The sequence below is a fragment of the Xenopus tropicalis genome, chromosome 9 (assembly GCF_000004195.4).
Source record: "Xenopus tropicalis strain Nigerian chromosome 9, UCB_Xtro_10.0, whole genome shotgun sequence".
Classification (NCBI taxonomy): Eukaryota; Metazoa; Chordata; class Amphibia; order Anura; family Pipidae; genus Xenopus; species Xenopus tropicalis.
The window spans coordinates 70,727,910-70,745,889 of record NC_030685.2 but is presented as its reverse complement, the minus strand read 5'-3'; the positions used below and the strand labels follow the sequence as shown (position 1 = coordinate 70,745,889).

Sequence of the window (17,980 nt, the reverse complement as noted above, 5' to 3'; positions counted from 1 at the left end):
GCTTGAATTCTCTCAAATTGAGGTTCAGATTTCTTATATTTATATATTCTAAATGGTACCAACGTGCCATTAGCCTAAAGCAAGGCAGGGCTCCTGTTGTTTGCCAAAAAGGAAATAGAAGCAGTCACATGAGTACCAGGAAATGGATTCATCCGGGTGAGATGAGCTTTCAGAAGGGCCAGCGCTACACATTAGAACTGCTTTCAGGTAACCTATTGTTTCTCCTACTCCCATGTAACTGGAGGAGTCCCAAGCCGGACTTGGATTTCTTACTATTGAGTGCTATTCTGATACCTACTGGGAGCTGCTATCTTGCTCCCTTCCCATTGTTCTGCTGATCGACTGCGGGGAGGGGGGATATCACTTCAACTTGCAGTGCAGCAGTAAAGTGTGACTAATGTTTATAAGAGAATAGGTCACATAACTGCGGCACCCTGGGAAAAGAAGAATATGGCTAGCCCTATGGGCAGTTTCAAAATTAAATACAGGTATAGGACCTGTTATCCAGAATGCTCGGGACCGAGGGTATTCCGGATAAGGGGTCTTTCCATAATTTGGATCTCCATACCTTAAGTCTACTTAAAACTCAATAAAACATTAATTAAACCCAACAGGATTGTTTTGCATCCAATAAGGATTATTTATATATTAGTTGGGATCAATTACAAGGTACTGTTTTACTACTACAGAGAAAAAGGAAATCAGTTTTAAAATTTTGAATTATTTGATTAAAATGGAGCCTATGGGAGACGGGCTTTCCGTAATTCGGAGCTTTCTGGATAACGGGTTTCCGGATAAGGGGTCCGATACCTGTATATAAACTTTTGCAATGTACATCAGTTAAAAAATGTGCAGCCTTTTCATGATTCATGATGAACAGTTCCCTAAGCCCAGTCTCCTGTTCTCCTGCTGATCTGGCTGACTACTTTGAGACTCAAATAAGAAAAGTTGACTGTCCTCAGCCTGTGTCTTTCAAATTCCACAATTCCCTGCACATGTGATGTCATTAAGTGCAATGCATTGTGGGTTATGTAGCTCCTGCATGCTGTCTGTAAACTGTGGAGTTGTTGTTAAAATTTGTAACATCAGTGTTTTAGTCCCTCCTCGCCTGCCAGGATTTCAAATGATGCAGACAGAGAAACGGTTTTGCAACTGAAAAAGTATGAAAAAACGGTATTTGTTCATACTTTTTGAAGAATCAGATTACAGCGATAGGTGTACTAGAGGTTTCTGTGCTGTTTGGGGCTCTTCAACAAACTTTGGTTTGGAAGCCGGAGTTCCCCTTTATAAGGGGGGATTATTGAGGCATTATAATATAATCCCTTCCCTTAAAGGTAGAGTGCCTCAGAAAAGAATGGTTTAAAGGCCAAGCAAACATCTTTTACAGAACATCTAGTTTTTCTTTAAGCTCCACCCTCAAGCCCCAAACTCTATTATTATGAGAGACCTTCTGTGGGTTAAGAAAACTGCCACTTACTTGTCACTGATTATCATTATTTCCTCTTCTGAGGTTTTGGAGCCGTTTGCCATGTCAGATCCTGAATGAAACGATTCCTCGGCCACATCGCCCATCGCATCTGTAGATACGGACGACACAGACACGTCCTCTGTTTTATCTCCCTCGCTTTCTATCTCGTAACTGAAAGTAGTTTCTTCCTTTTCTTTAATGTCTTCCAGAGGCGGCTCAGAGATATCAGCTGCGAGCAAAGAAAAACATAGCTTAAAGGTGTAGTTCACCTTTAAATTAACGTTTAGTATAATGTAGAGAGTGATGTTCTGAGACAATTTGCAATTGGTCTTAATTTTTTCATTATTTGCAGGTTTGGTTTTTTTTAATTATTTGGCTTTTTATTCAGCAGCTCTCCAGTTTTGAATATATCAGCAGCTGGTTGCTAGGGTCCAATGTAATCTAGCAACCAGGCAGTGGCAGGAATATGAAGAGAGGAGGGTCTAAATAGAAAGATAAGAAACAAAGACAATATAATTGTAGCCTCACAGAGAAATAGTTTTTTTTGGCTGCAGGAGTCACTGACCACCATTTAAAAACTGGAAAGAGTCAGAAGAAAGCAAATCATTAAGAAATTATAAAAAATAAATAATGAAGACCAACTGAAAAGTTGCTAAGAATGGGCCATTCTATGACATGCTAAAAGTTAATCTGAAGGTGAACCACCCATTTAAATTCCCCTTTCTGTCCCCACTTGGTACCTTCCCATGCTTCTATTGCTGTCATACCCCACCCCCAGGCCATGGGTGGAGATTACAACACAACAGGAAGGCTACGGACAACATTGTGCCCAGGATGCAGGTATTTGCCTATTAGAGCTATTAGACTACTAGAACACACAAAAATGGCCTTTTATAGGACAAAATAACAGGCACCAGTGGGGAAAGAATACAGCGTGTGTGTAGGCCCAACACCAGGAATTCCGTGGGAAGAGCACTGAACACACTAAACAAATGAAATAACGCTGATACCCAAAAGAATGTTTCCAGGATAGGAGCGAGCTCCTCGCCACGCCAGTGTAAATATGTGATATTCTTGCACTAAACAAACTGACTAATACAAGCAAAAAAGGGACAGCACCGTAGCCGCAGCGCCTCAAGGTTTATTCTGCTTCAGTTTCCTGATTGCTATTGTCACAACAGCGGGATTCTTTTGACATTTTTTTGTTCCATAATGAGCTCTGTATAGTGAGCTCCTTCTGTGCTGCCTTCACTCCCAGGCATATGCAATGTAATGATAAAAGGACAGGGTGATTTGATCCTTCTGCTACTGAGCAAAAAGATCCAAACAGATCTCATGTGCTCCTTGCACTTCTGTATAGTCCCACTTGTCGCTGCCTTATGTTCTGAATCAGGTGCTGCTGCTGCGCCTATTGACGTAGGGGAACCCCGGAGCCCCGCAGTGTTGGACTGGGGGAGATGGGGCATGCCGGAAAACTCGAGCAAAGGGCCCACAACTATGGCTTCACCCCCACCCCACTCCCTTTTAACAATTCAAAAAATTATATGAGTGCGTGCACACAAAAACCCCCCCCAAAAACACAAATTTGCCAGTCTTGTCTGGGACCCAGAGGGGGCCCCTTTTGTTTGGAAACATTCGGTAGCACCGGAAGTACTATATTGTGTTTGCTACAGGACACACAGAGGATGTCGTGTGTATTCTGTGCAATAATTTCCAGTGCTTGGAAGCAAGAGAGGATATCAGTGTATATAAAGGGAAAGCAGAACATTATGGATCTCCAGTTTCCTGTGTGTGTTTAGCTCATCTCTTCTGTAACAAGATCTATTCTGGGAAGAACATCAGTTCAGCTTCACAATGGATGGATCAGTTAGATTAACAGGATTCTGCCAGATGAAAAGCTCTTTTTACTGCCACAAAAATACAGGCATTTTTATTGCATTCATGATGGTATGGAAACTATTATCCAGAAACCCATTATCCAGAAAACTCAGAAATTAAAAAGAAAGTCCTATTTAAACAAATGATAATTCATCTTCTGACAGCTGTAGTTATTTTAGACTCCCATCATGTGAACCCATACAAAATCCTCTTGCTTTCTCTTGCACCAGTTTACCCGTGTATGACCTTATCTCAAATCGAATCAAATTCAGATTTCTACACTCACATTTAAGGCTCTTAAAATTGCAGCCCCTTTCTATAGGTTTATGCTCGGATTCTGACCTTCACCACTGCTTTTATCACTTTGTCCTATTTTTGACATTTCTACCTCTGAAACTCCCTGCCATGAGTCCTATTTTTTTTTTCCATGTGTATATGATTGTGAGAAGCTTAAAAAGATATGTGCCATTAAAGAAAGACCCTTTATCCAATAAGGACCCCATGTCTTTATCATTCTGTATGACAAATCCCAAACTTGTACTTTTAGCAAGTGACAGCTACAGTTTAGCTTTATTCCAGTAGGTGGCAGCATAGGACAGGACAGTACTGTAAATTCTAGGACTATCTGCAAGGATAAAAGCATCACGGGAGTTGCAGAAAAACAAAGTCAGCAGTGGTGTTGGTAGGAACTGTATCTGCAAAGGAAGCCTGCATTAATACAAAGTGTATTTTTTCCTGATATTAAACCCTAGAACATTTTGTTTGGCTACAATATCACTAAGCTTTATGCAGAGAAGAAGCACCCAACCATATGCCAGCACATGCATTAAACAGATTTCTTACAGAAATGTGGCACAAACTTTCAGGGAACAAGCGCTTCCACAGGTAGAATACACACTTATTTACAAATCATGTGATGCAGGTATAGGATCCATTCAGGGTCGGACTGGGCCGGCAGGGCACCAGGAAAAAAACCGGTGGGCCCCATCGGTCCAGACCTGACTCCCGCTAGGTATAAAGATCCAAATTACAGAAAGCCTCCTTATCCTGAAAACTCCGGGTCCCAAGCATGCTTGATAACAGGACCCATACCTGTACAGTCATGTGACTCATATAACCCCATCCAGACCATGTAACTATAGTTCAATATTTTCTTTAACTAATAGCACAGCCTGGATGGCTAAAGGAGCGTATTTACCTGTATTTCACCTGAGGAAGGTGTTGTTTCCCGAAAGTTTGTGCCACATGTCTCTGCAATAAATGGGTTAAAGGCATTTGCCGGCATATGGTGGTGTGTTATTCCCTGCACAAAGCTTAAATGGATTGTTCAGCCTTGAAAATGAATGCACCCTACATAGAACAAGATAAGTGGTGTACAGAAGAAATAATCACTTTAATATACAATATAGTATCAGCACGTCCAAACTCCACATTAGGCTTAGGTTAGGGCAAAGAGGCCACTCTATGGGCCTATGTGATTGAACTACGTCCAGCTATATAAGTGCTGGCCTGCTACTGACAAGGGACAAGAGCCCCCCATAATGTCACTACTAAACCTTAGAATAAAGCTCATGTTGATTGGCTACACCACCAATTATTATTATTACATTATTATTAACATTTATTTATAAAGCTCCAACATAATCTGCAGCGCTGTACAATAAGTGGGTTTCATACATTGGACATACAGAGTAACATATAAAGCTATCAATAACCGATACAAGAGGTGAAGAGAGCCCTGCCCAAAAGAGCTTACAATCTACAAATTATTGCTCTGAAGTATGAGGGATGCACAGGGTTGGCCAGTGACTCTCTTTGCTGGCCTGGCATAAGTCTCCCACATAATGGCTGCCACTGTTTGACAATATACCATGACCAACTGAATGCTCATTGGTAGCTTTATACAGAGAGAATGTACCTGCTGGAGCTGTGGTGTCTTGGCGTTCTTCCTCTGAAACCCTCTTCTCGTAAATAACTTCTTCAGACACTTGTGCTGAGAGAGCAAACACACATGTCACAGCTCTGCTATCAAAACAACCAACAGTACTTGCCTCAGGGCAGAAATTATAGTCAAATTACCATTTGTGCCAGACAGGGGTACATTTCTGCACCATGCTTATTAACCCTGTGCTGATTAGACTAGATAATTATCTAGCTTTTTTTTATTCTGCAGCTCTCCAGTTTGACATTTGAGCAGCTATCTGGTTGCTAGGGTCCAATTAAACCTAGCAACCAGGCAGTGGTTTGGAAGAGAGAAAGGAATATGAACAGAGGAGGGTCTAAATAGAAAGATAAGTTATAAAAAGTACCAATAACAATAAAATTATAGCCTCACAGAGCAATAGTTTTTGGATGCCGGGGTCAGCGACCCCCATTTGAAAGCAGGACATCAGAAGAGGAAGGCAAATAGTTCAAAAACTATAAAAAATGAAGACCAACTGAAGAGTTGCTAATAACAGGCCATTCTATAACAATAAAAGTTAACCTGGAAGTGAACCACCCCCTTAAACTAACTTTGAATTTTTACTATGTTATAGATGGAATAGAAGCAAGTTTGCGCCAGTTCTAGTAACTCATGGCAACCAATTAGCAGGTAACACTTATGTAGGTAGGCACTGGTTGTTAGTGAATACTAGGCAAGGGGCAAACTGACTTCTATCACATAATGCCCTATATCAGTTACCACTGCTGAGCATTACCTTTTTCAGTCCCATTTTCATAATTGCCATCTTGAGAGGAATTTGGTGGCGGCGATGGCGGCAGTGGAGCTTTGCGCTTTGTTCTTCTTAAAGGGGAATTAAAAGAAGATGACCCGCTAAGTTGCAGTGAACCGGTCCGTGATCTGTCAATTCCTGGCACAGCCTGAGGACAGAAGCCAGAAGAAGAAATAATGGTGTAATTTAGGAAATCCCCGTTATAATCACTAACATTCATCACATTTCCTTATGATCAGGCTTTCAGCAATAGTGAGGTTACAAAGGGATATGTGGAAACCTTTCCCATCTCCACTAACCCCTAACGACCAATTAGATCATTGCATCCTGCTTTATAGCGACTTTACAGAGACTGTTTATCATTTACATGAGTCCCTGCCCCAGTGGAAAATACAATCTAAGACCCCTATTACATTCACAGACATTGTATTCATCTTAATGAGAAGCCTGCATGTTGAGTGTGGGAGGAAAACCATAGTACCCACATGAAAACCCATGTAGATATGGGGTAAACACACAAACTTTAGGAATATACTCCCCAGGCCATAATCGAACTTAGGACCTCAGTGCTGCAACGGATCAGAGTTCGATTCAGACCAGAGCCAACAAGCTGCCCAGTTTACTAAAGTCTGACAATGTGCAATGTTAAAGTTGACACATATACAGCACAATTACAGGTTATATCAGCTATATTTTGCTGTCCCCTGGGGCACTGTCTGTATAAAGCTAAATATAGGTTTCTTATAGATTTTTTTTCTGGATCAACAAGCTAAGCAAAAGCAGTAACAACATTTTTGTAACAATTTTCTGCCTGAGGCCCCTACGATCACTAAAGGATTCATATAAAGTACACACCTACACTACTTCCAAGCAAGAACTCACAAAACAATGTATACTAGTGATTGGGAAGGGTTTACTTAACTACAAAACAACAACCAAACAAACCTTTTCAGTTTCATGAAGGGTAGATTTCACAATGCAAGAGGAGGTCCGCACTTGCCCGCGGGATATGCTGTTTTGGGCACTTTGGGGAGGATGCATAGGTGGCAGCGGGGCCCTTCTTTTCTTTGGCAGCTCAGAGGGCATAGAGGGCATGGTGTTTGAATCGTAGGATTTGGGAACCATATTTATCCGCTGTGCTGCATCGAATCTTGCTTTATTGAGCTGAGGGGTTGTTGGAGCACTGGATGTCTAATGAGAAACACAATGGAGGAATAATCAATTTCCGAATGATTTACTCAAAATGTGAAAAGCAAAACAAGCCCTGAAGGGGGTGTTAACATTAACTGTTAGCAAAGTTTTTCTTAAAGGGGACCTGTCTCCAAGAGATAAAAAGCTATATAATAAAAGTCCTTTTTAAATTAACCATGAAACCCAAATTCTTTTTTTTATTATACCTATATCTGTTATAAAGGTATTTAAAAATCTAAGCTGTCCATCATATATTGCCTACCCCACCTCTATGCCTAAGGCCCAGCCACCACTTTCACTTTCCATTCTGCACTTCCTAGATGATACAGCACTCTTCACATTTTCCCTCCATCCTCACCACCTATTATTATGTATCCTGTACATAGGCATGGGCATTAGGTCCCACTTTCTGACAAACAAGATTTTGGGATGATGATGGAAAGTTTGCCAAAATGGCACCTGCTTGTTTGCTGCAGTTGTGAATTCCAAGACTGAAATAATTGATATAGTGCCAGTAAAGTTTATTTTGCTTGACAAACTCAATAGAAAATGATTTGGAATTAAATCTTAAAGTAACAGGACCCCTTTAACATTCTGTTCTGTACCTCTCAATGGGTAATAATAGATCAATATAAATAATTAAAAAATAGAATTCCCCTAAGCATCTACTTTTTCTGGGGCATCAAAAACCTCAGAAACCAGAGATCATTTTGAATGTCAAGTTAGAAAGAGGGGCAGAAATATACAGTACATGGGCAACACATACACCCGCCAGTCCAACATTTCATTCCCAAACAAGGGTATTAATATAAAGTTGCTCCCCCCTTGGCTGCTATAACAGCCTCTACTCATCTGGGAAGGCTTCCCACTAGATGTTAGAACATTTTGGTGGGATTTGCTTCCACTCCTCTAATCCATCATTGGGCACCAAGTCTGGCTTGCATCCATATTCCAGTTCATACAATAGTTGTTCAGATGGGTTGGGGTTAGGGCTGTGCACAGGCCAGGCAACATCTTCCACTCCCATATTAGCAAATCCATTCTGTATGGGCCTCACTTTGGGTAAGGCCCTTTCCTGTCAGCACACTAATACCCCCAAATACAAACAGTTGCCAACTAGGAAATACGGAACAGACAAAACTATTATTGCACACTATAGTCTTAATGTATGCTTTCAGTGGAACCAGGGGCCCTATCTCTAACCATGCGAAACAGCCCAAACAATGGAAAACAGACCCAAACCATGATTCTTTCTCCATCTTTAAGCGTTTAGACAGGTAGTATTCTCCTGGAATCTGTCAGTCCCAGTGTCTTATACCAGATTATCAGATTGTGAAATGAATTTCCAATGGCAGTGTCTTTGACACCACTGCAGCGGACACTTGGCATCTCATATGGTCCTGGTAGGTTTATTTGCCTCTGATCGCCTATAAAGCCCTCACGCTCCCTGTAAATGTTCTTGTGCTGATATTGCTTCAAGACAGTAGAGACAGCAGTAAGAGTTCCAACTGAGGACATTTTATTTTAACAGTGACATGATACCTTTGGGTAAAAATACAAGACACCTATAGGTAAGGGACTGAAAGGCAATGTTCCACACACACAGGGAGCTATGCCCTCATACAGACAGAGCAGGCTTTACTGAAGCATCTTGCCCGAGGGTAGTTGGTGCTTCAACTACTCTTATTCCATTTACACTATATTTTACATACCATTTATCACTCCAGAGCAAAAAAAAAACAAAAAACACCTACTTGATCTCGTTTCTTTTTACTCCTACGAAAAAAATTGAAGAATCCTTTGTCTTCATGCGGCTTGGCTTCCAAATTTTGGCAGGCTTCTGAAAGACATAAAAACATAAGCATTTTTATTCTAATTTCCCAAGATACTGTATTGTTTGGTCTAAATAACTTATCTCACACCAAATTTATGAAACACGCTGATGACAAAATGTGATATTGTAATTATCTAGCTTCCACCGCCCATCTGTCGAAACCATTGAGGAAACGTTACACTCAGATGTTATTCTGATTAAGGGCTTACAAAGTCCCAGGCCTGCTTTGATTACACATGAAGGAAGGAGGGCTAAAAACCAAAGGTCGATGGGCAAAGCTGATGACACATACACTGGTAAAGGCCCAGTAAACAATTGCTTCCATTCAGGGTGCCAATAATAATAGTGTTTTGTACAGTATGGCTGGGGGATCTCTCTGTATGGAGACCTATCTACCCATGATCTGAAGATGGATGCTGCCTTCTCCAGACTGCAGAATCTATTGCAGTGATCCTCAACTAGTGGCTCGTGAGCAACATGTTGCTCCCAGTGGCCTCAAAGTAGGCGCCCATTTTTCAATTTTTTGGCTTGGGGGAAAGTTTTGGAAGCACAGAGACACAGTTTTACTTCAAACAGAGCCTACTGCAGGCTGGAAGTCAACATAAGGCTACCAAATAGCCAATAACAGTCCTTATTTGGCATCCCCAAAGAACCTTTTTCATGCTTGTGTGGCTCACCAACACTTTTAGAGTCTTAGGGTATCCTGTACCATTGGATGTCTAGCCCCTGGGAAGACATTTAGCAACTATGGGCACCACAAGGTATAGCTACATACAAAGTAAATCTATGCAGGCCAGAAGGATGTAAAATACTGGGGAATGCAGGGTAAAGAACAGCAGATAAGATCTTTCTGCTTTAACGGTACAAAGAAATATCTGCAACTATGGAAATTGTGGAGATTTCTCAGCTAAGTAGGAGAATAAATAGCCAAGTCACAGCTATGGTGTAACCTTGGCCTCATTCAGTAACCAGCAGCTGAAATGCCATGAAGAACATTCTTCTATGAACAGATTTTCCTTTGAAATCAATGACTTTTGTTTCTTATGACATTATATCCTTGGATTTGCAATATATAATTTGGCATAAATAATTACAGGATGTGCTTACGGATGTTGCTAGTGTTTTTCTAACCTTTTAGAACAGCCCAATGCAGATATATAGAAAAATAAAAGGATTTATTTTGTTTAAGAAATTAAAATAAGAGAGAAGTGCTTTCTGTGCGCACCGAACACTCTGTCTCTTTATATTTGCAGTGCCTGCAGATTCAAGCTTGTGTCAAACTTTATACAAACTAACCATTTATTAGGGTGTTCTGTTATTAAAGGGCACCTGTCACCAATGTTCCCTCTAATGTCTTTTTTTGGCTATGTGTGCAAAAAATATATTTCGTGTGTACATTTTAAACTTGCACTTTTAAAAACTATGTGCTCAGATCAGAATAAATACAAAATGTTGTTTTGTTTGTTTTTATTTGGGGGAAACAAGTTTTTTTTTGTTTGGGTGGTCTGGTGTGGGAAGCCTAGTGCTGTTGGGGGACACCTATTTTCCTTTCTATCTCCTTTGGTGGGGGAAACAGTTTTCGGTGACAAGTGCCCTTTAAGGTTTAAAGACAATACCCAGCAAAGGCTAGCAATATTGCAAACCCCACTAATAAATATATAAATGCACAGTAACAAGCTATGCCTTTACATTAAGGCTGGGGACCCCTGTTTTTTACCCATTAGCCACATTAAAATGGAAAAAAAATAGTTGGAGAGCAACACAAGCATGCAAAAAGTGCCTGGGGTGCTATTGGTGGAGGCTGTATTGAGCAGTACATGTTTTTTTGCTTTTTTTTTTTTTTTTTTTTTTACAAAAAAAAAACAACAAACTTTCCTCCAAGCCAGGAACTCAAAAATAAGCACCAGCATCGAGGCCACTGGGAGCAACATTAAAGGGGTTGGTGAGCAACTTGTTGCTTACGAGCCACTGGTTGGGGATCACTGCCTTAAGGTGATGAATATATATAAATGATGTACTCCTTATGTAATAACAAATCAGTATGCATAATGACCCAATAAGGTATGTACTGTATGTAAGTGTTAGGTCAGCGTTCGTCTGTTCCCCTTTGAAGTTACAAACTTTTCAAATAAGGATTTTTAGATATAGAAAAATATTGGTATTTAGAATTTAGCAACAGTTTCAAGAATATTTGTAATAGCAAATATGTTTTCACCAGAAGACTCATCCCTACTGACCTTCTTATGAAGAAGCCCAAATGGGCATTCTCCTCAAATGTCACCCTATCTGGCCTTTTGGCTGGACCCTCAATAAAGCTGTTCCAGATCCTTCAAAGGAGGCCAGTTTGAGAACCATCAACTTCTTGATGAAAAGTCCAGCCCACTGGCTCATGTATATTACATAGACTGGATAAGGCAGTGTTAATGAGGCCACCTGGCTTAATTAATGCATTTTAGATACGGGAGGTACTTTAATTGGATCTACTTTTGGTAGATCAATGTTTGTAGAACAGGGAGCATTTGTGCTGTCTACAAAATATTTGTGTATAAGATCCATGTATAAAGTAAAGTAGATGCAGATTCTTCATATTCTGCCCTTGGCTGTTGTAGCTAGAAATGCCCATCTCTACATGCCAAATATATTGTCCAATGCAACTGGGAGTTGTGGGAACATAAGAACAAAACAAGAAGGAAGAAAAATCAAAGCAAAAAAGTTTCAAAAGTATTAAGGGCCAAGAATAGTGCAAAAGTGCCCGTGGGCCAGGTTCTGGTTAACCAGGTAGGATATTATTACATGTATAGCTCAAGAGCCCATCAGTCATAGTGTCAGAATCAGTAAAAGAGAGCATTTCTATGTAAAATAACCCAGGCTATTGTGTCTCTACCAAAGAACCAGGGGAAAATGAGTTGGAAAAATTAAACGGTGCACCCATTCTCACCCATAGCCCAAGAAACAAGGCATTGTTATTGATTCCAGCCACTGGAAAGCAACCTCAAAACACATATGAATCGGAGAGCCTCACCTTAGTACAATTCTATTATATTTTCTTCAATCACTTGACTGCCTAGAATAATTTGGTCAATAAACCCTCTCCCCCAAAAAAGTAAAATGAATAAATACTTGCCTTGCAAAGGTGGGGGCTTCAAATCTGATGGAGAAGTAGCTGAAAGTCAAACATCGAATAAATAAATTGCTAGCGTAAATACTCTGTCACCTTAAACAGCAGATAAAAAAACAGTAAAAACCATGGATTTATTATCTATTTGACATATCCCTAAAACCAGTTGTGTTCTAGAAGTTCTGGCTTTTTTATTCATTATGATTGTTGGGGGTAATTAAAAGGGAACTGTTTTTGCAATAAAAAAAAATCCCTTAACCAATAATAGATACTTCATACTTCCCGAGCACACAGAATTTATACTGTTCATTGCACAAAGGAAAAACTGTGACCCAAAAGGAGAATGTGAATTCCCAGTCTGGGGCAAAGCAGCCTTTGGGCATACTTTATGTACTGTTTGGGTGCCACCGGTTCCCCTTTAACATATAAGAAAAATTTATTTTACTTGTGAGAAGCCAGTGCTGTGGATTATTTAGGCTTTTTATTAATTCTACGAAGGCTTCTAGATGACGTAGTGGTGTAAAATAGAGAACTACATACCCTTAAAATGACTAAAGGTGGTCGCACACTAGAAGATATGTTCCTTTGGTGAGGCAGCTTAAATCTGCCCATGTATGGCCACCTTCATGCGGTTGGACACACTACCCAATTTCTCAATATAGGATTGTATGTCATTTTCATCATATACAGCCCCTGCAAACTGGATATTTGTCAACTATGTTTTACAGTGTATCAATGATCTTGCAGGTCAGTCAATAAAAGGTTTTGCATAAGTTTCTAATGTAGAAATAAATGTTACTTGGACAGTCTGTGTATAAAAAGGTCGGCCTTATGTAGGAAAGTGATGGGGTCACTGTCTTGGGAAAGTTTTAGGGTTCCATCCTGAACACTACGTGCAATGGAAGTGAGACTATAAAGTCGGAAATATGCTGGTTGTCATCTAGGGACAGGTATTGACCAGGAAGACTGAAAAATCAGGTAAGGACCACATCTGTGTAGATGCAGATTCTTCATATTCTGCCCTTGGCTGTTGTAGCTAGAAATGCCCATCTCTACATGCCAAATATATTGTCCAATGCAACTGGGAGTTGTGGGAATATAAGAACAAAACAAGAAGGAAGAAAAATCAAAGAAAAAAAGTTTCAAAAGAACGAAGGGCCAAAGCAAAAAAGTTTCAAAAGAACGAAGGGCCAAGAATAGTGCAAAAGTGCCCGTGGGCCAGGTTCTGGATAACCAGGTAGGATATTATTACATGTATAGCTCAAGAGCCCATCAGTCATATTCTCTCAGGTAAGGACCACGTTTGTGTATGTACTTGTGTATCTGCCTGGGCCCACCCTATGTGAAATAATAGTTGGCCTAGGAGTGCAAACTATTGGATTGGCTCTGTTGGACTACCACGTGGTTAACCATATCAGGCAGAAATCTGTATGCCTGGAGAGCACCTAAACGAACATACTACTGTGTAAGGGCACTGTAACTAAAGATCACCATGAAGTTAAATTGCCTACCTTTGCTGCGATCTACTGCACACAGTTCTCTTATGCCAAGATCATTTAAAGACTTGTTTAAATCCAGGGGCCTTGGGGACTGATGGTCCTTTAGCAGCACGGTGTGCACTGGATCAAACTCACACTTATTGCAGATGGAGAGGAAGAACTCATGAAGAGGAACTTGTGGGCTGACTCTCATAACAGTCTTCTGTGTTTTCCTGTAATTTATCACAACTCGAACAGTTTGCTGAAAAATGAACACATGGGTAAGAATTTCTTAAAATAACATTTTATTTTTTTAATAAACATGTTCCTAGATTCACAATTTAAAAATTAGGACATTTTAGTCAATGTCTTGCTCTAAGGGGCCTATTTATTATTCTGTGTAAGAAGAAATTTGCCGAAGAAACGATGAAAAAAGCTGTGTAAAATAAATGAAGAAGTTTCCCGTTCAAACGCCAGATTTTACGCCAAGTTCGTAAGTACGTAAGTTCGGCAGAAGGAAGAATAAAAAAAAAGACGATCAATGATCAATGATGACCTTGGGTAAAACAGTAATAGGAACTGCCTATTGGTCAGGGAATCAACTCTTATTATTCTGAATATCTAACATCAAGGACAATGGCCATTTTTTTTGTTTGTTTGTCTTAATACTGAAAATTCCAGATCCCAACAAAGTCACAGATTAAGAAAAGACCTCATGACCTAGAAAAGGGATCCCCAAGCTTTTTTTTTTTAATGGTGAGCCACACTCAGATGTAAAAAGTGTTGGTGAGCCACACAAGCATGAAAATAGATCTTTGAGTATGCCAAATAAGGACTGTATGGACTGCTAGCATGGAGTAAATGGTCACTGTGCGTCCAAAACTTGTCTCCAAGCCAGAAATGTAAAAATGGGCATCTACTTTGAGGTCAATGGGAGCAACATCAAAGGGGAGTGGTGAGCAACATGTCGCTCAAGAGCTACTGGTTGGGGGATCACTGACCTAGATGATAAGGAAGCTGTGAAATCAAGGATTTATAAAAAGGAAACTTGCCTCTGGTGCGGCAGGAAAGGGCTTTTTATTTTTGTCGTCTGGAACTTTTGATTTTAAAACGACTTTTTCCACTTCTAGCATTCCAATAGGTGTGTTTGGCTTGAACTTGATCTGGCTTCCTTCTGATGAAATCAGGTCTATAGTGTGGGAGGATGGGTTTAAACGATACTGTCCGCACAGGAATATCAGCAGGTCGAGGGTTGGTTTGCTTAACAAAAAAAATAAAAGATGCAAATGAATCATTATGTTTTTATCAGGATGCGTAGAGCTGAGAAACTTGTTCAAAATCAAGCTGATCTTGCAAGAAGCAACACAAGGACACAATTAAAATAAATTATATTTGTGTTCTTCATAAAGACACTGTAAGGGATTGACATTCTTATAAATAAATTAATGTAACCACTTAATTTCCCTTTATTCATTTTGTTGCCATACATTTTTCTTATCCTGCATCAAAACTAAATACAAATAAACCAGTACGGAAATGTGACCGCACACATACAGAAAGTTGCACCTGAACCAAGGGTCATAAATGAGGCAATCACGTGTTTTATTTCTTGTGTCTAGCCCCAATTTGCCTTCTTATGATCTGTTAAATACAGAAACAGAAAGCTGACTGAATGCAGGCACAGGCTCAACAAAGTAATAATTTCCTACTGCGTCCCCCTGGCCCTTTTCTTCACCCACATAACCACTGGGTGGGCTCCACAGCTGAATTCTATTTAATTCAGGCATAAGCAATAGGTCTATGACATTCCTCCAGGTGATTATATACAGTGGCTAGTAGTGTCTAAAAGATGAAGACAAAGAAGCCACTAGATGAATGGTGAAATATTTAAAATACTATTGAGATCACTGTGGGCTAAGCCTATAGCCAACCCCAATCGCCTATTAAATGATTGCCTGCATTCAGTAAGCTTTATATTCACAATGATTAAAATACCCCCAGAAACATTGTTGTACTGGCAGCATTCTCTTCACCAAACTCAAGAACCTGGATTGCTCTACATTCAAAAATATAAACAAATGAGGATGGTCAGACTCCAACGATCTTCTTATCTTGCATAATTTTGTTTTTGCCAAACACAGAGACTGTATTTTAATTGCCACCTTGAAGGTCAGTCCTGAATATGTTAGAAAGAGTGGATTTAAACTGAAAGCCATTCCAGAGCTTCACAATATGACCAGAACATTGTGACCTAAGATGAAAGAAAGAACTAGTTTAATGGGTGGGTATTAACTCTATCAAGAAGTAGACTAATAGGAACGGAGATGTAGATGCACCTTCATGAACTGGCTGCCAAGACTGATTATTGACTCTGTGTTTTCATAATTGTGCGTTCTATTTTTAAACCAGGTATGGGACCTGTTATCCAGAATGCTCGGAACGTGGGGTATTTGGGATTGAGTACAGGGCACGGTGTTATTACAAGTATTATTTTTAATACTCAGGTTTTTTCATAATTTGTATCTTCATGCCTAAGTCTACCAAAAATAAACAAAAAACGATTTGAAACAAATAATGATGACCAAGAAGAGAGAGAGATGACAGAGAAGAATGCTGGTTTGAACGAGGTATAAAGAGTCCATTTATGTTAAGGTGGAGAAACCATCCCTAAACAGAGGCAGGGGCCTTCGACACCTCCGGTCTGCTACATGCAAAGCTGTTCTAACATCTGTAACCCAGTAGTTTCAGAACACTTCACACATCCATTCATGCAACTCTTACAAGTAACACCTGTTTTCATGAGTTGCAAGACACCTTGGTAATCCTATCAAAGTAACCTTACAGTATTCACAACCTCAGAGTTTCAGCTGTCACCTCTCTCTCTAAAGAGTAACAATGAACCATTGTGATTGGTTTGGGAAGTCCTCTGTATATAAACTCTTCCACTAATCCAGTCAGTTGAACTGAAGACGCTGCTTCGATGAGTAGTGAAATGCTTTCAATGATTTATCAGCAAGTCCAGTCTGCAAAAGGTTTGATCAAACACCAAAATATGCAGCCTATGGAGTAACGAACACTGCAAAGCGGACCAAGGAATTCCTCAAAAACATACCTGCCATGAACCGTAGCCATTGCGGTCTTCTCTCCAGGTAGAACTACAGTGAGATCAATGTCTCGATCAATGATGTTTTCCTTCTGGTCCATGCTGAAATGATGGCTGTCGGAAGAGTCAAAGGATGGGGAATTTTCCGAGTATTTTCCTTCTCCCGGAGGAAGAGGCGCCTTGCCTTTGGCTTTCCTCCTAAAATATAAAGACATTTTGTTTAATTTTTGTCACTACTCATTCTGTCCTTAAACAATATCTATTTGTACTTATACAAAATACAATGATTGATGGGGCATGTTTATACAGTTGGGTGGAACATGAAAAGCCATTTTAATTATTAATAGCACAGACATAAAAGCACTAGGATAAGATCTAGTAATTTCTAAAATAAAGTTACTGCGCAAGATGCTTAACAAGAAATCTGGGATCAAACATCTTAAATAACCAATTTTTTTGAAGTATTTTTAAGTATTCTGAATATTAACATTACTCCTTGTCTTTCATAACCAAGAGCCACCAAGGAAAGGTCACATGCAGTATAACTGAACTTTCTAAAGACAATCTGTGTGGGCAAAGCTTCAAGGAAGATGGTGATACTTCAAGATGAGGGTGTCAACTTTCAGTAGCCTATACCAACACTGCCATTTACGTGAGATATTCATACTCAGAACCTTATTTTCATTTCATTTCTTACATAAAATTCACTAGGCATGTGCTATTTGTATTTATTCCCACACAGCTTCTACTGCATTCCAGAGTTCTGAGCAATTCCTGTGCCTCCTCCAACACCTCTGCAGGTCACAGTGAGCCAATATCATTTCCATGGAAGGCCACACAGGGAACATTAGTTGGTTTTTACAGAAAAAAAAAAAAATCAGATAAGGAATATAAACGACAAATTAATAGTATCTGGATGCCCATGCCTCAGACCTATAGGTTGTAGAGGCAATCCATACCCCAAAGATTTGCAACTCCCAGAATGCCACTGCAGATGATAAAAGTAGGGTTGCATTTTCACCCCTTACAGAATAACAGGCAATTGTCTCTCAGTCAAAGATGAATGAGAGGGAGTGCAATAGTTTCTCCAGTACTACACTACTGACTAGGCACGGGTACACACACACACACACACACTGCATACCTTTCTCTTGGGCATCCATAGAAACAAACAGCAGGCCTGTCCCTCCCAGGAC

General features: G+C 40.0%; 1 protein-coding gene across 5 annotated transcripts in view; it reads right to left on the bottom strand.

The window, feature by feature from the left end:
- Window positions 1–17,980, bottom strand: part of cobll1 (cordon-bleu WH2 repeat protein like 1) — a 94,386-nt gene that overhangs the window by 16,674 nt on the left and 59,732 nt on the right. For 4 of the 5 annotated variants that reach the window (XM_031892767.1, XM_031892768.1, XM_031892770.1 and 1 more), the window contains 9 exons: window positions 16,794–16,982; window positions 14,734–14,941; window positions 13,715–13,943; window positions 12,210–12,248; window positions 9,006–9,091; window positions 7,006–7,251; window positions 6,046–6,208; window positions 5,265–5,339; window positions 1,478–1,697 (listed from right to left, as the gene is read on the bottom strand). In XM_031892767.1, coding sequence (XP_031748627.1) covers window positions 1,478–1,697; window positions 5,265–5,339; window positions 6,046–6,208; window positions 7,006–7,251; window positions 9,006–9,091; window positions 12,210–12,248; window positions 13,715–13,943; window positions 14,734–14,941; window positions 16,794–16,982 — 1,455 coding nt within the window. The remainder of the gene's footprint in view (window positions 1–1,477; window positions 1,698–5,264; window positions 5,340–6,045; window positions 6,209–7,005; window positions 7,252–9,005; window positions 9,092–12,209; window positions 12,249–13,714; window positions 13,944–14,733; window positions 14,942–16,793; window positions 16,983–17,980) is intronic. The other variant, XM_031892771.1, reaches the window with a different exon arrangement.